The 23,271-nt window shown below is 41.6% G+C and overlaps 1 protein-coding gene across 1 annotated transcript in view; it reads left to right on the forward strand.

Moving 5' to 3' along the window:
- The window catches only part of PLA2G4A (phospholipase A2 group IVA), a 74,026-nt gene extending 52,514 nt beyond the window's left edge, over positions 1-21,512 (forward strand). Inside the window, exons 9-18 of the mRNA XM_082053577.1 lie at positions 2,042-2,264; positions 3,269-3,383; positions 6,604-6,741; positions 7,186-7,278; positions 11,022-11,093; positions 12,458-12,700; positions 16,552-16,736; positions 18,839-19,034; positions 19,228-19,385; positions 20,442-21,512. Of these exons, the coding sequence (XP_081909703.1) occupies positions 2,042-2,264; positions 3,269-3,383; positions 6,604-6,741; positions 7,186-7,278; positions 11,022-11,093; positions 12,458-12,700; positions 16,552-16,736; positions 18,839-19,034; positions 19,228-19,385; positions 20,442-20,573 (1,555 nt within the window). The 3' untranslated portion in view covers positions 20,574-21,512. The remainder of the gene's footprint in view (positions 1-2,041; positions 2,265-3,268; positions 3,384-6,603; positions 6,742-7,185; positions 7,279-11,021; positions 11,094-12,457; positions 12,701-16,551; positions 16,737-18,838; positions 19,035-19,227; positions 19,386-20,441) is intronic.
- Positions 21,513-23,271: the final 1,759 nt, after the last annotated feature.

Below are 23,271 nucleotides of genomic sequence, written 5' to 3' on the forward strand. Positions count from 1 at the left end.
AGCTCTAGCTGAGTCAAGTTCTTACATCACCCGTGCCGGGGTTCGTCGTGCTGCCCAGCAAAGCGCCGGGCAGTGATCTCAGGGCTGAGCTCACGCAGCGTGTGCCTCACTGCTCTGCACAATTAGAGCGTTATGCCTGCAGTGTGGTATGTATACCCGAGCCAGCTAATTGCATAAGTAATAGTGAAATTAGCAGCTAATAGGTTGGTGCAAAAGTAATTGTGGTTTTGGACTATGGGTTTGAAACCATTGTAACAAGGCTCAAACACATCTTTAGTAATCAAAGTAGGAACCATTATAATCATCACATTTTTGCCAATGAGAAATAAGTTTGTTTATTCCTGTATTGTAAAAATCCATGCTTTGGGATTCAACGAACTCTTGGAAAGCACAAAGCTGTCGAGATGCTTGAAGAGGCGCAGTCGGTTGGGGGAGCTCAGGCGAATGTGGCACATGAGGCAAAACTTAGTACCTTTTGCAGCGTTGTTTGTGTGACCTGCGCTCTGGCTTTGTCATGGCGAAGAATCGGCCCTCTCTGGTGAGCGATGCCGCTGCCGACGCTGCAGTTTTGGTGCATCTCACCGGTTTGCTGAGCAGACGGCTCAGGTGTGACGGTTCCGCTGGGATGCAGGAAGCTGGAGCGGATCAGAGCGGCAGTACCAAACAGTGACCGTGACCTTTTTTTGGTGCACGTTTGGCTTTGGGAAGTGCTTTGGAGGTTCTTCTAGGTCCACGCACTGAGCTGGTTGTCGTGTACAGTCCACGTTTTGTCACACATCACAATCCGATCGGGCAATGGTTTGTTGTTGTTGTTGTGTAGAAGACGACACTTCCAAACAATAATTTCTTTGTTTTTTGGTCAGCTCACCAGACACCCACTTATTGAGCTTTTCCACCTTTCCAATTTGCTTCAAATGCCGAACGACCGTAGAATGGTCGACGTTGAGTCTTCGGCAGCTTCTGGTGTAGCTGTAAGAGGCCCAGCTTCCATGATCGCTCTCAGCTGGTCGTTGTCACCTTCCAATGGTGGCCATTCTGCTCCTCGTCCTCAAGGCCTCATCTCCTTTGCGAAACTTCCTGAACCACTGAGCCCAGGCGGCTCCTGGGCCAAACACCGTGTTCGTCTTGTGAGTTGTCTCCGCTGCTTTATGACCCATCTTGAATAAAAGCATTGCTCGAATTTTCTTTCTGTCTGACATCACTTCCATAGCCTAAAATAAATCTAAAATAAACAAAGTGATAAGTCAGCAGCAAAAAAACATAAAGTGAGAAAAGCGCATTAAAATGGTGTATAACATAACCACATTTATTTAAGAATGTATTCCAAAATGGCAAATTTCAACAAGGCAAAAATGGCAATAAGTTTTGCACCAACCTAATAGCAGGTTTCAGCGGCCCATCTTGAGTCTTTACCCATCGTGTTACTTGAGACAACCAAGTGTGAACCACACGTGTCCACAGGGGTGTCTGAGCACACAAAACTGCAGTTTCCAGAGTTAGTGAGAAAACCAGGATTTGCCAGAATTTGACTCTCCTGAATCTCCAGAGTCAATTAAATCTCTGCACACATTGTAGTTATTGTGCTTCGTCTGATTATGGAGCCATCTCGGTATTCTCATATGTTTTAGGGATTTTTGAATAGTGATAATAAACTGGAGAGTGACAGAGAGAGGTACATCTTAGAGTTACAGAGCTGTGTATTTACAGGACCTCCCATCTGCAAAATGTACCTACACCCTGACAGCTGCTTTTTCTGCTTATGATGATTCTGTTCTTTTCCCTTAAATAAATATATGAGGAATACTTTCTGATCTTTTACATCATCCACATTATGGAAATCTATGAGTGTCTGTATGCTTACATTTTGAACGAGTTGTTTAGCTTTCTATGCCTTGAGAAAAAGACATGACCATTTACTGTATAAATGGTGAGTAAATTAATCTGATTCATTCAGTAATTGGATCAAATTACTTATTGTACATTTCAGGCAGGTGACTTTGAACCGGGCTTCGGTACTTACAGAGCAAATTTTCCATTGCAGGTACATGTCGACTTTGTATTCGCACCCAGATTTTCCAGAGAAAGGACCCAAGGAGATTAATCAAGAATTGATGAACTCTGTGAGTCACAACCCACTTCTGCTGCTCACTCCTCAGAAAGTCAAACGCTACATCGAAGCGCTGTGGAATAAGAAAAGCTCGGGCCAGCCCGTCACCTTCACCGATATCTTTGGAATGCTGATAGGTGAAACACTTATCCATAACGTGAGTTCATTTCTCGATGGTAATTAGGGCTGTGAAACTATTGCATAATAACCGCTGATACTATTTTTTTTTAAATTACCTTGGTGACATTGTTTAGCAATAGGAATGTTTAAAGTTACAGCTGAACAAATCCTGAATAAGACACTTCTAAAAGGCTTTCCTTGCTCTGGGACATGTTTGTGAATGGTATTAATTTATTTAAGAGCCAGGAAAACACTGTGCGTTCGTGTGCAACAGAAACGAACTCAACTGCAGCCTCTTAACATTGTGTATCATCCATTAAAATCACCACTCAAGCCATTGCAACAAAAATTATGGAATGGTATCACCTCTTCATGCAGATTTTGCTATAAGAAAAGCAACATTTGCTTAACAAAATACTAATTTCAAGGTGAAATATCCACATCTCTATTTATTATTACTTGTTTTCCTGAAAAATAGAGGCCATAAGAGGGCTTCATACTGTTGTATTTCACAGACGTGTTTTCTACACCTGTATTTTTCATGACTACACGATGCTGTTAGGTTTAAACACTCTAAAATACTGAAAAATGGGCAACGCAGCTTTTAGTAACTGTGATCTCTAAGGTGAGTTTCTGATGCTGAAGGGATGTTAAAGATCTTTGTTGACTTTTCAGAAGAAGCACAGATTAAATACAAATAATACATTATGATCAATGGTGGTGCTGCCTAAGAGCGTTTTCCTCTAAGAGTAGCAAAGAACTTACTTCATCCAGCAGTGCTATTTGCTCTTTGGTCACATTATTTTTTATATCATTCATGCTTATTTCATCTTCACATCATGTCTACTCCCACTCCTTCCTTCCTGAATTGTGCACTTAGAAGATATTCAAGTCAATTACTTCCTTTTACAAGTTCTTCTGTTTTTCTTGGCAGTAACTGAGCTTGTCCATTTTCCTTCTCTTGGAGGATTTTCGAGCAGTGGGTAGTTTCCCAGACACGGGCAGGATCTGTTTGGACGTAATATCTTTCTTTTCGTGCAGAGAATGGACACCACCCTGAGCGACATGAAAGAGAAAATCAACCGTGCCCAGTGCGCTCTCCCACTCTTCACGTGTCTCCACGTCAAACCAGATGTCTCGGAGCTCATGTTTGCAGGTGTGTTTTCCAGCTGTGGATGAGTCAATTGTGAAAAGCAGCGTGTGGCTGAAAAAGAGCTTATTATTGTTTTTTTTTAATACTTCTGAGACTAATTGTATCCTGCAACTTGGGACACGTTGAAGTTATTAGTCGTATGGCGAGGATTAGGAAAGAATTTGCTGTAATATGAAAACATTCTTCGGGGCTTAACAGAATTTGTGTTGTTATAAACTGAGTTATGGGGAGATTTGAATTTATTTCAAAAATAGGAATGTGTGATATCAGAGGAGATACCATGTCAGAGGATATATACCATGTCAGAGGATATATACCATGTCAGAGGATATACCACATCAAGGGTATACCATGTCAAAGGAGATACCAAATGGGCACTTCCAAGGGGTTTTCAGAGGTGATGGGGCAAGGGACACATCTGTGTTCGGTGGCTTCTGAAAACACAAGGTTACTCAGGGATAAGTGATCACATACTTCAGTAGGTGCATATTTATACAATTGGTGCAGTATTTGCATCAAGGTTGTGGAGATCAGGTATCATACGGACGTATTTTTCATGGCATACCATGCAACTGAGCCTATTTTAGGCTTTTACGATGCATTTTTTCCTGTCCATGGAAAGCCAGACTTCATTATAGGTCAATGGCCTTTTATTTCTTGGGTTTGGAGACTTACTCTTAGACTATTTTGTAACCTTTATTTTTTTTTTCTGAAATTAAGTCTAACACTTTAGGTTGTTGTGAAATATTAAGTGGCAACCAAGGTTTATTCTGTATATGTGGCAAAAAGATTATTTCCTGCCCATTGTGAAGAATATTGCTTTTCCATGAAGTAGCTATTAATAAGTACATCGCTTGAGTCAAGACAAAAAGAAAGCTGCTGTTTCTCCAACAGCAGAAAACTGTTTAACATTAGTGTATGAAACAGGGAAAGGGAAATGTCTTCAGTTGGACAGGATTATTCCTCTTTTTAAGAAGAGTTAAAATAAAGTTAAACAAAGATGATCTGCTACCTCTTTTTTACTTGTACAGAGTCTTAAGTACTGTTAGTAACACAAAAGGGGGGTTTGCTTTTATTTATACTGTAGGTTTTAATCCCACCTAGTAGCCTCGGTTGAGAGTGGGTCCGATTGTGCTAGATGCTGTATGAAAAAAAAGGAGATATATATATATATAACTATAACTATATATATAGTTATATACAAGACTGAGAATGTAAGGACCAAGGTTTATAAGTCAGGCATTGTATCCACATTTCCTAAAAAGATTATTTGGAGAAGCTGCTGTCAAAACTTTGTTTGTAATGGAAAATGAGGGTGTAAATTAGGTTACGTTTTTCATGGGAGAAAGTCTACTTTCCTCCTTAGGAAATGGAAAGCTTTTTGCTTAAAATGAAAGTATTTGGGGTTTTGATGAGTTGCTGTTTTATGAAAAGTTTTATTTGGGTTACTTGCTTACCATATTAAAAATAAAATTATCTTTAATTAATAATGATGTTCTCTAAGCGAACCCAGAAGTACCCGAAGGCTGGTCTGTAACTTCTCTGACCTTACCCATTGGTCTAATAAAGGCATCACCTCTACCTGTGGATCTTGGTTTTGCTTTTTGAGACCGTCGTCTATATCATTATATAGGAAGCTAGATCTTGATCTTTTCTTTTGTATGTTTTCTTTTCCTTTTAGAACGGAACAGCTTGATGTGAAAGTCATAGTAAGATTTGGACAGGACTATCTACACTTTCTTATTTGCTAGATGACAGCTGTAGATGAACTCTTTCATGTGCATGCAAGTTGAAATGCATTAATGAGAGCAGATAATTTTGGGGAGCGCTGGAGCGGGGTTTCCTGCAGCTGCTCAGAGCTCTCGTGCCCCAGGCTCTGCATGTTTTCCTGGCCACCGGCATTTCTGACCCGGCATTTATCACAGATTAAATTAATTCTAATTCTAAATTCCATTTTGCCGTCAATATGCTTCTGAAATCCCTATCTGCCAATTCCTCTTTGTGTATCTAAAGGGAAATACTGTTATATTCCTAGACTGGGTCTTCCCCAAGGAAGGAATTTCCATCTGTTCCAATGAATGCGAAGACTTGTGGGTGGTTTATTTGGCAAATAGGATGTTTTATTTGACTTAGCATAGATAAGCATTGCTCCGTGAAACGGAACTCTCAGCGGTCGTGATTAAACCTTTCCTTTGCAGGACGAGTGGTTAACGCTGGTATTGACGTTTCCACAGAAACACCGAATATCTCGAGGAGCGGATGGCGTCCCATCACTTGTGGGCATTTTTCAAAGCTGTTTCTTTTGCCTTTCCATTTCAGAGTTATTTCACAAATCAATCGCTACTAAAAATATAGACCATCAAATAGATGAATGGGTGAAATACTAACAACACAAGGTATTCTTTATTTGCCGTTGCTCCCTTTTTGAAATGAATTCCCTAATGTAAGCAACTCCATTGCTATCAAAGAAGACATTTCAAAATCAGCTAAAATCCGTTTTCAAAAAAGACATACATCACAGAATGTAAATCACTGCTGAAATGTTCTGCTAAGATCATAGAATGCATTTGAACATTTTATGCCATATTTTTATTGAGCTCTCTATTCAGTCATGTACTTTTAAAATCTATTTTGCGTCATTTAGTACTAATAAGTTTCTCAGCTGCCTCCCAGCTTTGCCTTATCAAATTGGATTTCACTAGAAACTCCAGGTTTTGGCGGAATCCAAATGCCTCTCCTAGAATCTTTCCCAACTTTTCTGCTATTAAGTATTTTTTCTGCCGCCTTTTTCTCTGCCTTCCACATTTTTGTAGGATCACAATGAAAGAAACTTGGGACTTGGACCCACGTGGCATTTCGTGTGACAGTGAAGCATGAGATGGAAACCAGATGTCATTTTGTTTTTCTCCTTCGTGATCGCTACTTTTAAACGTCTGTTTTTACAGCCTCATATTCTTCTACCATAGTTTGTTGTGATACGAGAGAATGACAATTCCTTCTTTGCTGTGACATTAGACTGTCCGTCATTTGAAATAAAACAATTCTGACTTCTTTACAACCTCAGAGATATTCCTTTTGGTTATTTCCCTTCCTATGTAACTAAAATGTCTCTGCTTGGACAGAGGTTTCGTTCATTTATGAATGAAATACCCTGGATGAATATCCTCTGCTTCTGTTCAGGTTGAGATTGCTAATTAAATCAAATGTGTTTCCTGTTTTGCAGACTGGGTGGAATTCAGTCCCTATGAGATTGGTATGGCCAAGTATGGCACTTTTATGTCTCCTGATTTGTTTGGAAGCAAATTTTTTATGGGGACAGTGGTGAAGAAGTATAATGAAAATCCCCTGCATTTCTTGATGGGTGAGTATGTGACCGAGACTTTAAATTAAATCTAATTTTGGTGGTTCACAGAATCACAGAATGTGAGGGGTTGGAAGGGCCCTGGAAAGCTCATCCAGTGCAATCCCCCCATGGAGCAGGAACACCCAGATGAGGTTACACAGGAAGGTGTCCAGGCGGGTTGGAATGTCTGCACAGAAGGAGACTCCACAACACAGGGGGTTTTAAATGCAATCCCACAAATTGTCCAACAAGCAGCAGAGTTCTCAGTTTGTTTGGAAACATCCATTGGAAAGATTTCACAGACATGGGTTGGCATTCCCCATTTCCTTGTTGCTTTTGAGCTTATGAGGTAGCATGTTCCAAAATCAGAGTTGTGCTCCAATAATTGCTTAAATACCGCAATATATGTTTGGGTTTTTTTCTTCTACCAACCTCCATTCACTGTTTATTTTTCCCTTTCAGGTGTCTGGGGCAGTGCCTTTTCTATATTATTTAACAGAGTGCTTGGCGTCTCCAATTCTCAAAATAGAGGTCCCACCATGGAAGAAGAATTAGGTAATACTAAGAACTAATTCTGCTGCTATGCAAAATAATTATGAGCAAGATGCAGGGCTTGTGGAAGGACGGTAGTCATTTGTGGTCGTCATTTGAAGAATGTGGAATGAAGTCACTGTAGTTGCTGACATTGCTAAATGCTGAATGAGGTCAGGGAAAGAACATTCATAATTGGATTTTCTTTCTCTCACTTTGGTTTCTGATCAGTATCCGAGGTGCTGTAAGTCACCTGCGTATATCCAACTGTTTTCACACAGCTAAGAGAGTCCAATTCCCTTTTTTATGTTGTTAGGCAGGTTTTTGGAGATTGGAAGTTGACAAATACTGTGTGGCCTCTTGTCACTGAACTGTATTATTCAAGGGATTAGTAAAATCAAATTTTAGCATCTCTAGATTGTTGGGTTGTTCCATTCTAACCACAGATCACCTGTTGGTATCTGATCCTTTATTTACTACTTAATAATTTTGGTTTCATTCCTAACGCACAAATGGCAAAACGACTGTAAGGAATTCATCTTAGGTTGGTTTCGACAGACTTTTTGTGTTTCGTTTGAGAATGCAGTTGACAATGAAGGGGTTTTTTACACTTTTTTTTTTTTGCTATTCAGAACACAGGGACATATAAAACCAATAAATAAATTGTACTAGGCAGTCAGATTTTTTCTGAAGAGCGTAGAGAGAAAATGCAGATAGAGTTGATTTAAAACAGCAACAACAAAACCAAGCCCCTTAGCTGTCTCAGTCCCCTAATAGGTGGCATTCAGCTGTGTGAAAATGTACTTTTATGGATGAAAATGAGACCTGTGCCTCCAGGTTCATATTTCTGATACAGCTCATGAGTGTTAACACCTACTGATGGGAAGAAGCCAGAGAGTCGTGGTCAATGGGGCAGAGTCCAGTTGAGGCCTGTATCCAGTGCAGTGCCTCAGGGGCAGTGCTGGGGCCAGTATTGTTCAATATATTCATCAATTATTTGGCCGAGGGAATAGAGTGTACTATCAGCAAGTTTGCTGATGACACCAAGCTGGGAGGAGTGGCTGACACTGGAAGCTGTGCTGCCATCAGAGACCTGGACAGGCTGGAGAGCTGGGCGGGGAGAAATTTAATGCAATATAACAAGGGCAAGTGTAGAGTCTTGAATCTGGGCAGGAACAACCCCAGGTTCCAGTGTAAGTTGGGGAACGAGCTGTTGGAGAGGAGTGTAGGGGAAAGGGACCTGGGGGTCCTGGGGACAGCAGGGTGACCATGAGCCAGCACTGGGCCCTTGTGGCCAGGAAGCCAATGGTACCTGGGGTGGGTTAGAAGGGGGTGGTCAGTAGGTCAGAGAGGTTCTCCTGCCCCTCTGCTCTGCCCTGGGGAGACCACACCTGGAATCTTGTGTCCAGTTGTGGCCCCTCAGTTCCAGCAGGACAGGGAACTGCTGGAGAGACTCCAGCGCAGCCACCAAGATGCTGAAGGGAGTGGAGCGTCTCCCGTGTGAGGAAAGGCTGAGGGAGCTGGGGCTCTGGAGCTGGACAAGAGGAGACTGAGGGGGGACTCATTAATGTTTACAGATAGATAAAGGGTGAGTGTCAGGAGGATGGAGCCAGGCTCTTCGCGGTGACAACCAGTGATACGACACGTGGTAATGGGTTCAAACTGGAACACAGGAGGTTCTATTTTAATTTGAGAAGAAACTTCTTCCCAGTGAGGGTGGCAGAGCCTGGCCCAGGCTGCCCAGGGGGGTTGTGGAGTCTCCTTCTCTGCAGACATTCCAACCCGCCTGGACACCTTCCTGTGTAACCTCATCTGGGTGTTCCTGCTCCATGGGGGGATTGCACTGGATGAGCTTTCCAGGTCCCTTCCAACCCCTGACATTGTGGCATTCTGTGGTTCTGTGATCTCTGTCAATAAATCTGATAGTGGACATGTCTCTTATTGCTTTTGAAGACGTAGAGACACAGAATGGTAGCTCTCATCCATGGCTCATTTCAGATATGTTGAAAAACAGGCTTTGAAGTAGGATCACATGTGAAAATAGTGACGTGACTTGAACCACCAGAGCTGTAGATGTCCCAGTGAAACTTTGGTACCCCCAAAGTCAATGACAAAATTCCAGGGGACATGCGAAAAGCCACTGTGCGTAGAGCACATAGAAAACCACACCTAGAAACAGTAAATAAGAGATTTTGCTTTAAAGAGATGATTTGATGTCCAAAAATTTGATTTATTGGGGGTTTTTGTCTTCCTTTTTTGGTCACTATTTTTTATTTTGACCTGTCTCCTATGTCATCGCCAAAGAATTTGTGTGTGTTTGTCTTTGGCGCATGTTTGTCCATTGACGGTGTTTGAGGACCTGATGAGTATTAAAGAGAAAAAATACTTAAGGAAAAATACATGATGACTAAGCTCTTCTGCTTCTGTGGGCGTTTTACAGTGTTGTATGTTCCTTTGTAGAAAAAAGGTGACAGTGGTGGTCACTTGAGGCCAGCATTCATTACCTAGAGTAATAAAGCTGTTTTTTTTACACTTGATATTACAGAGACTCTCTCATTAATCTTTTCTCTCAGATTTAGACTTAAGCAAAAAGCGCCAAGTGTAATTGCCGTTGTAATTACCATATTGGGTAGGAATCACAGCATTTGCGGGAAATACCAACCCAAGGCAGGGACGAGCCACCGGTGACCAACGTTGTCCTTCTGTCACATTGTATTTTCATTTTCAAATGGAAAAAACAGTTATTACAGCACGTTCAAGTTCATTAGGAAACAACCCTCATTAAGTTTATTTTAACTGGCTTCAGATTTCGATTAGAGATTAATCCCAGCATACAATACACTAGAGAATAAAGAGTGCTAGTTTTCCAAAGTCTTCTCTTGGATGCCCTTGCCTGTAGGCTCTACGCTTCCAAGATAAGGCTGCTCATAAAACATTGCAAATCTGTTATATTTCAATAAATTAGGCCATCCATAATGAGTGAAAATAACATTGTCAGCCTATAATCCATTTTTACATGTATTCACCTCCACTACAAACCTTACTCAAGGGATGGAAGGTGTCGCTCTTCAGTACTAGTTTTGATTTGAAATAATTCCGTGAGATAGCAGTGAACAGGTAACAAAGAGTTTGTGGACAAAGCTGTTGACCTTCACAAAGCTCCGATTTTTGCCAGAGAAGTTAATTCCTTTCTTGCTTTATTTCTCTCACTTAACGTTATGAGAAGAAATGGTCTTTTCTACCCGTGTAGCTGCATTGACCTTTATTTTTCGCACATATCCAGTAGAACTTCCATAACCATCTTGGATTTTGTTTTCTCCCCACTGCTTTGGGAGGTGCTCATTTATAGATGAATAAGGTTAAGCATTTGTTTTTTCCAATAGCAGGTAATTAATAGAAATTAACTTGGAGTTATTGGGCGAAGAGAAGCTATACATCTAAATTTTAATCCCGGTGAATGAAATGAGTCAGCTGTGTGATGCAGAGGCGAGCGGTAGGTCCTGCTTTAGGATGACATTGTGTTTTCTCAGCCCTTTGGCTAAATCTCCTTAGCGCAGGAGCTTTGTTAAAATTGCAGATGAACGTGAGTATATTCTGATCAGATTCTGTACACAGAGAGAGATCCACAGCAGCTCGAATCTCTTCAGCTGGATTTTTCTATGATGAAGACTATGATAGCGTTTATGACTCAGATTGTCTTGAAATTCTTAGCTTTTCTGCTAATTAAAGCCCAGCTGTTTAAAGGAATTTTCTATTTCTTTCAACAGAAAATATCAGGCTAAAGCACCTCGTAAGCAACGACAGTTCAGACAGTGAAGATGAATCGCAGCATCCAAAAGGTAAGGAAATGCTCACATTTTCTTCCGTAGTTTACTATTTTCATCAGCTTTTGCTGATGAATTGTAGTCAACCCAGCCAATTATGTCCATTGTTTTCAGGGCTTCCTTGATCAAGTATTAATTTGTGCTTCCAGCATTCATAGGTATCTTCTAGCACCTTTACACGGTGTTTTAAATAACGCCCAAATCCGGTTTCCCAGAAAAGGTGCAGCCACAAGGGGAACATGGGGCAGTGGGATGAAAAGATCCTCTTGAAAATTTTCTTCAGGCACCTAAAGCACCTGGGGATTGCTGGGATTTTAGTCAGGATCTATGTTTCATCCTAATAATGCTTTTGTATTTGATGATACTTTGGGGGACAACAGTGATTTTCACCTGAAGAAATTGATGGTGTTTTTAACAACTAAAGCAAATGCAGCTCTTGGGAATTTTGGGATCTCCAGGAAGAAAAGATCTTGTGCGATGAGACGATGAATTATGTCATGAGCTCAGTTAAACGATTCCTTCTTCTTGTGTAAAAGAATAGAGGGCGGGTGATGGCACAGTTTTGTGTTTGTTTGTGGATTTCCTGTGTAAGCGCTACAGCCAGCACGAAACGCTGCATTTCTCTCATAGTTTGTAGCCATAGTGGGCAGCCTACAAATCTGTCATTTGTAAACACCTGGTCATCCCTCTCACTTCTATACAATATTATTGTACAGATGTTGGGCCTCTAAACTTGGTGCTGTTTGATGCTTGTTTGCTCTCTACTTATATAAAACCCAGCTTTGTTAAAGCCTGGTTTAAAGAGGCACATCTCAGTGCTGGAGTTAAAGTAACAAGCCTGAACTTGAATTATCCTGTTGCATAAAATACCCCAAAAAAGTTAAGTTTTGACACCGGTCCAAGTCATTTTTACTGCGACATCTAGCAGTAGACATCTAAGTCTTTTGTACTCTTTAGTTAATTAAAACCAGATATTAATTGTAGTCTGCAGTTCACTGAAAGGATATTTTGAGATATTTTAGAATTCCCATGCTGTAGCATTCTCTTGTATGCAGACTAACTTTGCCTTCTTAAGGAAAGCTGGGTTTCTAGCAGGCGGTAAAGGATGGAGATGGGTGTCAACACACAGCCAGGTGAATTTACCTCTACGTAAATCTTGGAGACTCAAATCTGTCCCCTGAGCCTGGATCGTTTGCATTTTGGTCACTAGTGCAGATAAAGCTGTATCCTCATCGCCCTCACCATCCGGACCAATTAAGTCTGTCTGGCTCAGGTCATCTATTATAATAGATGCTTTATTTTAGTAGACCTAGAAATCTTGGTTTTACACTTTGCGTATGAACTGTCTCACCGTGGATTATGTTGATTTTCCTCTACAGGCACTGAAAACACGGAGGCGAATCAGGAGTATCAGAACAGCAGCCAGGAGAGCTGGGTCCAGCGGATGCTGATGGCGCTGGTGGGCGACAGCGCCCTTTTCAACACCAGGGAAGGGCGCGCTGGAAAAGTGCACAACTTCATGCTGGGCTTGAACCTCAACAGCTGTTACCCGCTCTCTCCCCTGGCAGATCTCCTGTCCCAGGAGTCCGTGGAGGAGGACGAGCTCGATGCCGCCGTTGCAGGTTAGAAACAGCGAGTTTGCAGCGTGGTAATGTCAGCTGTTGTTGTGACAGGACAAGGGGTGATGGGTTTAAACTAAAGGAGGGAGATTCAGGCTGGACATGAGGAAGGAATTGTTGGCCCTGAGGGTGGTGAGAGCGTGGCCCAGGTTGGCCAGAGAGGTGGTGGCTGAACCATCCCTGGAGACATCCCAGGCCAGGCTGGACGGGGCTCTGAGCAACCTGAGCTGGTGAAGATGTCCCTGCTCATGGCAGGGGGGCACTGGGGGAGCTTTGGAGGTCCCTCCAACCCGAACGATCCTGTGATTCTGTGAACCATGTGGCTTTCTCCTGCCTGCAGGTACGTGCTGTTGTATGTTTCTGTAGCAGCAGTGATGACCATTGACCGGCAGCTCTTCTGCTGCCTTCGTCTTCCTCTGAAAGAGCTGTGGAGGCGACACATTGCTTTACTCATAGATCCTTGCTTGCTGACAGCGTGTTCTTCCCAGTGACCCCGTTCCATCAGGTGCATCCACCTCTCGATTGCGACTGATGGGCAGGTCACATTGGCATAAGCAAGAATGTGGGCAGAAAATTAGAATTCTGGGAAAACGTTGATTTGCAAAAGAAGTTCAGGGTCTTCCCCTACTCCATGAAGTCTAAGGTGCCTGGGACAGGAGCTGCAGAGAGTTAGGACTCATGTTTAAGTAGTATTTTGAAGATCTGCTATAGACAATCATGACAATCTTCTTAATGAGAGCCAATGTATTTCTTAGTATTCTTCCAGCACTGGTGCTTTTTAAAAATTCCTCAGTAGGCGACAGAGCCCTGAGTTAAGGCTGTGAGTTTCCCTATAGGAAAGTTACGTCGTGGTGAAGATGCGCACGTTGTGGAGCCTCCACGTACAGTGTCTGATACAAACTAACTAACTTACTTCTGGATTATTGTGGATTATTCCTGACATCCATCAAGTGGAGGAGCTACAAATCACTGACAATGGCGTTTCTCCCCGATCTTGTGTAGCAGCACAGCGCTGCCAACCAGCCCTCGCAATAACAGGAGTCCCTGCAGCCTTTATTCCCTGTCCAGAGGAAAGAGATTGTCCTGCCTGGTCATTATGCAACAGTAAATACCAGATGTCATTTAAGAGCTTAAGTAGCAGACGCGCTCTGATGTGTATTTGTTCGTGTAACAAATCCCTTTGAGTGCCTCTATAGTAATTTCCATCTGTACTCCACTTTCTAAATATTTTTGTCATCTCAGAGGTGTTTACAGCTGCGTAATCTTAATATTTATAGTGGTCGTAAAAGAGGCAGGAAAGAGGGTAGTAAATTTATGGTTGGAAAAAATGGCAGTTGATGAGAATTTTGCATAATTAAGACATGTGGATAATCTTCAGAATCAACTCTCAACTTCCTGGGTTTTCATTTCAATTGCACTAAAATGCTGGTTTGACAGAACGAGCCTGCACCCCCGAGACAATTACTTTTCAGTGGCTGAAACTTCTTGGGGTAAAATGTCTGGCAAAAATTGGACATAACTGCGACTTTTTTAGCGTTAGCTGAAGCCCACGCTCCTAATCCTCAGCTAACAAATCTAACAGCCGTGAGTAGTTGCAATATTATGATCAAGAATAGCTAAAACCCCTTGAAATTTCAGTAGTTAATGTGAAATTCAGTCATTCGGTAGCGTGGTAAGTGTATCCACATTTTAATGCTGTGAATTTTGTCTAGGAGCCCAGGGGAGTAGATAGAAAGGAAACTTTGGCGTAAATTTAAAATACTGTATATTACCAAGGCGCTAGATGCATTTAAGCTTTGCATATGTATTCCTACCACTGTCAGCTTGAGTACAGAGAGAAGTCTGAATTGCTTTAGGAGTTTTCCTTTATTACCAGGTGCTGTGAAGAAGACAAAAGTTTACCAGAAAGGATCTAAATAATCCTTTACATCTCCAATTGTGTCAAAGCTTCTGTGACCCCCGCGTTGTGCTGCAGGGATGGAGCTGTGCTAGAGCTACGCCCATGTTAGAGCTGTTCCTTAGGATGGAGTTTAGGCTCTGCCTAGATGGCAGTGGCTTGGTCTGGCAGTAAAACTTGGCTTGGCTTTGCTACAGATTCCGCTTTTGCCGAGCGTTTTCGTAATTGATCTCCAATCTACTTTACAGCCCTTGTGTGATTTCATCGTGTTTTGTTTCTGTGCCTTGATGTTACAACACACCAAAATCACTGGAGAAAATGCCAAGTGAATAACAATAGGGGAAAAAATAACTCAGAATCTGCTTCCTTATTTCAGTATTTATGGAAACTCCGCTATAGCAGACACGCGTCAGTAGCAAATATGGATCTGATTACTGCAGATCAGACAGATCTGCGCTGCTTTAAGGCAGAACTGGGCTCCTCAGCATCTCCTGCTGCTCCCACTTTGCTCTTTGATGCACTGAAAGCTGCTCCTGATACCGACAAATCTTTCATGAGATGGGTTGGAAGTTCATGTACTTCTAAAAGGAATTCTAATAAAAAGCAAAACCTTTAGGTTGAGTCTCTCCTGCGTTTGCAGAAGACCACAAGTAAGAAAAGACATATATGCGGTCATTACAATTTTTTGACGGCTTTATGATATTTTATCATCTATAAAATAAAATTATTATGATAAATTTGATGGTGGAGCCATGAAGGCTCTAAGAATAGGAACTGTCTTGTTCCTCAACACCTTTTTGGTAGGAAGTTTGCAAGTGCAGTAACACTCCTATCACAAACGTGATTACAGGCGGTACGGTTCTTGTTTAAAGAATCACTAGTTGACTTCAAATTCAAATTTCATAAGATAATACAAAACTTGAACAAAATTATTTTTGCTTTTTTTTTTAATTCTAATGAGAACAAAGCTTAAATTATGTTTGAAATATCTTTTAAAAAGGAGGGGGAATACAAAACCGGTTTACTCGTGCTAAAAGGATCTGTAGTAAGTGTATTTTTTTTACCAGTAAAAGATTGTCATTGCTTTATGCCAACACATGGTTATGAAATAAAACTGGTTCTAAAATAGGTCTATAAACACACTTGGCCCTTTAGCAGCAGGCAATGATTTGAAAGTGTTTTCTCCCTTAGAAATCAAGGCAAATATTACAAAACTTGTGCTTCATTTCACAGTGCATTCTAAGAAATAATAATAATAATAATAATAATAATAATAATAATAATAATAATAATAATAATAATAATAACAGAAATAAAAAGTCAAAATGTCTGCTCTGAGATTTTTTTGCTGCTCAGAGCAATAATTTTTTTTCGTGGATCCTGAAACGATTGGAACGAGAATTTGAATGATTTTAATGGATTTTCTTCGCATTAAAATATCTTTTTTTTTTTTTCAAATTACGTCCATCGCCAATAAGTGGGTGCTGAGAAATCTAATTATACAATAAATATTGTATACAATAAAGAAATAGATCTGTAAATACAATAATAAATATATTATTCTGTTCAGCATTCCTTAGATTACACTGCCCTCTACAGATATGAGCATTAGTCAAAAGGCCAGAAACATGCACTGGAAACATTGTGAAGATCTAGAGCAAGAAAAAGACCATCAGGAGAGAAGTTCTGAGCTCTGCAGGGATCGTTTAGTAGAATCCAGAGACTTGATAAGCGCAAAGACACTTGGGACAGATTGCTCGTCCTTTCCTGAGCTTCACCGACGGATATTAAAGGGGAAACCAAATCTTTTCCAGCCCTCATTTTGGGCACTGGAGGCAGGAGATAGTTTTGTCCTTTACCACGACGGTAACAGCAGTAAGGGGCTTATACATAATTCTGCTCGATGCTTAAAATTCCGATATGGCAATTTTTGGTTTGTTTTATTTGTCCTGCGCAGATCCTGATGAGTTTGAGAGGATATACGAGCCGCTGGATGTGAAGAGCAAGAAGATCCATATAGTGGACAGCGGGCTCACCTTCAACCTGCCGTACCCGCTTATCTTGAGACCTCAGAGAGGTGTCGATCTCATCATCTCTTTTGATTTTTCTGCAAGGCCAAGTGATTCCAGTCCTCCTTTCAAAGTAAGTGAGAGAGGCCATTCCTTTCTTTGTGTTCATGAATTAGATTTGACTCGGTTGTATTTTTCCAGCCAGCTTGGTGGCACATCCCATGGTTCCAAAGGGCAGTTTGTTTCCACATCCAGGCCCAATATTGCACTCTGCTTCGGTTCCTGTTTACATGACTCACATGAGACAACTGACACAAAGAAGGCTAAAATAATTCATTTCAACTAGTAGCTCTGTTGTTTTGATGGAAGTCCTGCTTTCACACTGAATTGCAGAGTTTTATGTTATGTCAGTATTAAACAATTAAGTCAGTTATTTACCATTGTGCTCTGTGCAGCTGTTCTCTTCTGTCATGGAAATGAATCGTTTTCTGTCGTCATCTTGAAATGCCTCGGTCATTCCGGTATTGCTAAATACGTAACTAAATATATAAGTGTTCATTTACATCTCACGGGGATAATCCCAGTACTGGTTTCAGTAGGATTCCTAAATTATTCAGGCAAGAGCAAAGCAACCACAGAGAGATCCAGCAGGTGGAAGCATCTATACAAACCTATACAAACATGCCCAATGGACTAGACAAGTTGAATGTTGGACCATTTTGGTAGCTAACACAAAAAAAAGCAGCACTTAGGAGGCTATTGAGAGGTGTTCAAAGTGGCAACGTTTATTTGAAACCCCTGTGGGTTTTAAAAAATAAGTTTTAAGGAAACTGAGAGAACTTGCCCATTTGAGAAACAATCAGAGTTGTTACTTTGGAGAAAAATTTCAATTAGAACAAGTAGTGTTTTTTTCCTTCCTCGTGCTATCAAGACAACATCCCAAAACAATATTACAAAATAACAGCAGTAGCAAAATGAGCTCTAAATCAGTGTTGTCAAATGCAAAAAGCAAAGCAAACACCAAAAGCACCAACAAAGCTTCAGGAGAAGCAAGAGGAGTAAGTTCTGTACTCTGGGTTTCTTGGGGACTACCTGGAAGTGGGGAGCACTGGCAAGACTTGTACTAGTGCTGAGATCCTTCGTTTTCCCTGAATTGACTGAACCACATGTATCATAACATGGAGAGATTGAGTGGAAGTCAAGTGGTGTCCTGAAGGTTTTTCCATAAACTCTAATTTCAAAAAGGCAAAAATCCTTTTACGCAAGAAGAAAACGCTGGGAAAATTAAATGGCGCTTTAGGTTTTGGTGAAGCCACCGTTGAAGGGAATGGTTCATTATTTCCGACGCGCAAATCTGTGTATAATGACGAGTGACGTAGCTCCAGCTCACGCCTGGGCATGGGCCACAAGCTGAGGCCGTGTGCTCATGGCCTAAAGGACAGAAACCAGTTTTGTCCACTGTCCGTGCAATCCCATTGGTTCTGGTTGGGTTTCAAAAAGCAAACAGCGGTTCCGGAGCTGGCCTGTGTCTGTGGGAGCACTCGAATGTGTTTCGTTACTCCAGCACATGGGGAAATCAGCCAGCTGGAGTCAATGACTCCGCTCTTATTTTGTTGTTTTACACCCACTATCTTTCAGTCTCCTGCGTATCCAAAACAGTTGCCCAAAGAAGGGTCCTGTTTCATTCAAAACCAAGATTAAAGACATTGACCTTCCCTCTCGCACATCCTTATCACACGCTTTTGAGTCATTATTTACAAATTATTTTGTTTACCGAGTTGTCAGGAGGAAAAAAAAGCCTGTTTTCCAGACTGAATTCTTCCCTTAGCATGCTTTGAAATGCCGGGCTGCGCTGTGATGTGACTGGGAGCATAACAACGCGTGGACTGGTGTTTATGAACTCGCGTTGGTTTCCATAGCGCTGAAACTCAGTTTGCAACCAAAATCACAGACGTTTTTTTTCGAGCTGTCAGCTCAGTAAATTCGCCCTGAGATTTATGTGCCAGATCAGCTCTTGCCTTCCTGTGAATCATCGCAAATGGGGGGGCCTGGGCAGGCTGGAGTAGGTGCCCAGTTTGCCACATCTGTACAAAGATCGATTGACTTAATCGGTCCTTGGGCCGTAACGAAGCGTGAGTTAATCAAACTACTTCCAGTGACCAATTTGACCTGTGTCTCTCTACAAAACAACCGCACTTTGCAGCAGATGATTATAAGTCTTTGTCCTCTTTCCAGGAAATTTTACTTGCTGAAAAATGGGCCAAAATGAACAAGCTTCCTTTCCCGAAAATCGACCCGAATGTCTTTGATCGAGAGGGCCTGAAGGAGTGCTATGTTTTCAAACCAAAGGATACCTCTTCGGAGAAAGACTGTCCAACTATCATCCATTTTGTTTTGGCCAACATCAACTTCCGCAAGTACAAAGCTCCAGGTGCGCGCACAGTGTCTGCTGCTAAATCAGAAGTTCCTTTGGAGTTTTGTAATGCCGTGGTGATTATGAGGAATGTTTTCTCTCTGAAATAACTCTTTATCTTACCTGTAGTAGTTAGGGCCATTCCAAAACAAGATGGTAAGTCCTCAGACCTCACATTTAGATCGTATTGTTGTATTTGTTCTGTACGCAGGCGTTCCGAGAGAAACGCAGGAAGAGAAGGATTTTGCAGACTTTGACATTTTTGATGATCCCAATACACCGTTCTCCACCTTCAACTTCCAATATCCCAACGAGGCATTCAAGAGGCTTCATGACCTGATGGAGTTCAACACCCTCAATAACATAGACGTACGTACGCTCTCAGAATTGAGGTTATAGCCAGGGGAAAATATCGGCTTTATTTCAATGAGGGCTGGAGTGTACCCGAGGTAGGTTCTTCATACACAAACTGTGGGGTGGTCAACGTGCGCCCTTCCAGCCTCGGAAGAAGAGTCCAGACACTGGAGGTGAAAAACCTCTCAACAGTATTTCAGGGCCTAAGAAGATTGATGTATTGTGACCATTTCCAAATGGCAGAACTATTGGAGTGTAGCATGTGTGCTTTTCGTCGTGTTTGAGCCTCTGCTTGTTAGGATCCATTCCAATTCATACTCTTTGTAGTTGCGTTCCTGGGGTGTTTTTGTCATTTTACCATCAAAAAAGTTCTGCAGGGTAACTGAGCAAAGGAGTCTGCGCGGGATGGAGACATTGTGATCAGGGTTTTATACTCGGTTCATGATATATGTCAGTTTTCTAACTGGAAAAAAGGAAAATTGATTTTTTTTAAAAAACAACATTGTAAATGTCTGTATCAAGTCAGTAATAATTCTTTTAAATTGATACCGTAACTCGATGTACCGATGTACTCGATACCCAACTCGCTGTAACACAAGACCGTGATCCCAGCATCCACAGATTGAGTTGCCACATTCACAAGTGCCAATGATCATCCCAGATAAAGAAATGACTTTTTGTCAGTGTTAGTGAACAAATCTTGTTACTTGAGGACAAGGGACACCACAGCGATGATTTACTCTTTCTCAAGATAATTATTTTCAAGATCCTTTAAGTATGGATTTTCTCAGTGCTTTGATTTACCCATCAGAATTTCACTGGGACTCGGTTTAAGTAATGTATATTCTTAGATGTTGGTGGTATGCAGTCATATCTTAATTAACGACATTAAAATTGTTGCTTTATACAGACAAAAAAAGCGTATTAATACTCAGCAATCACTTTGTTCAGTGACAGAGCAGTGATAAAAGCAGGAGCAACAGTTAATAGCTGAAAGGGTCTTTTCTATCAGTTAATAAATCATTAAATGGTGATTTTTCCCTGAATGAGAGGTCGTTCCCTGTTTTCCAGGTGATCAAACAAGCCATGATGGAGAGCATCGAGTACAGAAAAGAGAACCCGTCGCGCTGCTCCGTGTCGCTGAGCAGCGTCGAAGCGCGGAGGTTCTTCAACAAGACCCATCTGAACAACAACCTGACGTAGAGGATGCGGCACAGGTCCCGCTCCTGACACGGGCTCTAGAACTGGAGGCAAAAAGCCATTCTCAGAGCGTCACTGCTCCCCAACGGGGCTGTGCGAATCCACCTTCCCCGGTGGATTTGCCAGTTTAAGTATCATTTTGTACTCCTTTTTTTAAGAACTAAAAAAGAGTTGGAAACATTTCAATATACTGTTATCCTTACTCTAAGAACTATGGAATTAGTTTATCTTGACTGTTATCGTTGGGTCCACCACCGTCTTCTTTTTCTCACAAAACTCTAAACGCTGCTTTCTCGTAGCGTGGCAATCGTGGGGCTTTTAATTGGTGTAAACTGGGCATGTCTCGAAACGTAAGTGGAATGGGAAACACAAGAGAATAAAATTTAGTAAGAGAGACAATACGTGTACCTGAGCTTAAGCCCGGATTCCCCTCTGCTTTGTGTCAGTTAGATTTCCTCTAATTTTGGGTTGAAAAGTCAATAATTGGTCACTGCCAGTTCACTAATGACCATTGGCTCTGTCGGCCTTTCCAAAACTCCATCTTCAAGCTGTGTTTCAAATTTTCTTGCACAAGTGGCGTCTCTTAAAATAGAAACAAACAACCCCACAGACGTGATAACAAAAGGGTTTTGATAACAAACGGGGTTTACACCTCAGCTGGTTAGTAATGCTTGTGTACTTTTGTAGCTGATGCTGGGTAGGACCCGCTCTTGAATCTTCTCATTCCAAGTATTTTCACCGAAATCAAAGTCCACTGTTTAAGGACGTATGTATCCACTGGGCAAAATATCCAACCTCTTCCATTTTCTTGTTCTCTTTCTTTGCACAAAATCACGTTGCTGGAATTCTTCAGCTAGCAGCGCCTGTCTGTTAAATTATTGTTACTTTATGTATTTCTGATCAAAACGTTTATGGATAAATTAAAAGTGATTTTGCATTGGATGGTGGTTCATATTGTCACATTTCTGGGAGGGGACAGTGGTGATGTTTACTGGGGATCAAGAAAACGTTCCTAGGGAAGAATGGGAAGTAAATCATGTGCTAAGGGTTATTTTTTAAATACACTTGTAGTCTGTTGAATAATGAAAAACCGCACACAGACATAGACTATTTTAGTTCCGTCTCAACAGGTGTTGAGATAACTCTGCAAATGCACAGAAAAGTTCTGTCGCACCCCAAAAAACCTCCGAAGTCCTTGGAAATGGTGTCACGGGCCAGCGGGTGACATGGGAACATGGCTGTTCCCTTTATTGTGAATTATTGACCTGCTTTTAATTGCAGAAACCTCTAAGCCCATGGGAAGAGAAGCAATTATAATGCATTTCTTTAGCGGCCACTGCATCATCGCTCCTTAAATCTACGTGCAACGTTACGTGATGAGTAACATCTTCTGTATTGATTAATAGGTTTTATTGCTGCTTGACTTAGTGCCTGTTTAAAATCAGGAGAGAAAATAAAAGCAACTTACTGTAGTGCTGCATAATTTAAACATTTTCAATACATTTGGGAATACAGGAGGAAACTGGTACCATTGTTTTACTGTGATATTTTCTTTTATTTTCCTTTTGTTAACATAGTCTTTTTTATTTTATAATACAGACCTACTCTGTTTTATGGAAGTGTTTTATCATACTCTATACAGTTTTATATTATCACAGTGTTATCAGCCAATAAAAAAATAGCTATATTGGGCACCACCTGTTTTCAGGCAGTTTATTTTGCTCGTTTGCAGGACATTTTCACTTCTATCGTGGCCAGACATGGAACCAGCTCCATGGTGCGTGGAACCCGGTGGGACAGCTCAACACGCAGGAAATCCCAGGTTTTGCCTGTTAGTCTTGTCTTTTGAGTTTAGCTGTGAAAACTACGACTTTGTTGAGCAGGTGACAGCATTTCAGTCCATTTTTGAGATATTTTGGTGTCAGGACTCTGTCAGATATTTTGTGCTGTTCAGTTAAGAGCTAATACAGCGAATTATAGTCCGTCTTCCTCTTCTAAAAGCAAATTTGTCCTAAAACACCCCGAGTTCTGTCTTTTTCAAACATTTGAAGTGTCTTGGGTTTGCAGGGAGCTCACTGGTAAGTTCATAGTCTCGAGCAAAAAAACCTCTCTTACTTCTGTGTCCATACACTTCAAATGGCAAAAACATCCATCGTAGCATGATAATGAACTTAGAAATGGAAACTTTATCGCAGTTCTTCTCCGCAGGACCTTGGGGCAACTCTGGCTGGGAGGATCTGAACCCTCTGATCGCATTTTACCTTCAGCAGCCGAGGCGAACGCTCCGAATAGAACCCCCTTGACCCGCAAAGCACGAGAGCGTTGACCTCAAGCCCACACCAGCGAGAAGAAAATTCCCTTTGGCAGGAAAACGGGGTGGCGAGGAACGCGCTGTCTGGTTTGACCCGGCGTGTTTGGGCTGAAACTTGAGAAGTGAGTGTAAAGCGGCCGTGGTTTTCTCCGGAGTGTTCGGAGGGGGGTTCTTCACCCATGTGCTAACGCTGAGGAGCGAGTTAGTTGTGCAACCACGTGCGTTTCCGTATCGCGTTTTTGCTCGCTCAGAGCCAAAGCACGCAGACGTTTCCTGAAGCTCTCGCTGCTTTTTTGCACTTGGCACGCGGGCGAGATTTTGTCTATTCGTGTGACTCATCCAATTAAGTTTAATATACACACTGGTGCTTCTCACGCTAGGTAAAAAGTA

Source organism: Streptopelia decaocto (assembly GCF_964273445.1).
Source record: "Streptopelia decaocto genome assembly, chromosome: 5".
Classification (NCBI taxonomy): Eukaryota; Metazoa; Chordata; class Aves; order Columbiformes; family Columbidae; genus Streptopelia; species Streptopelia decaocto.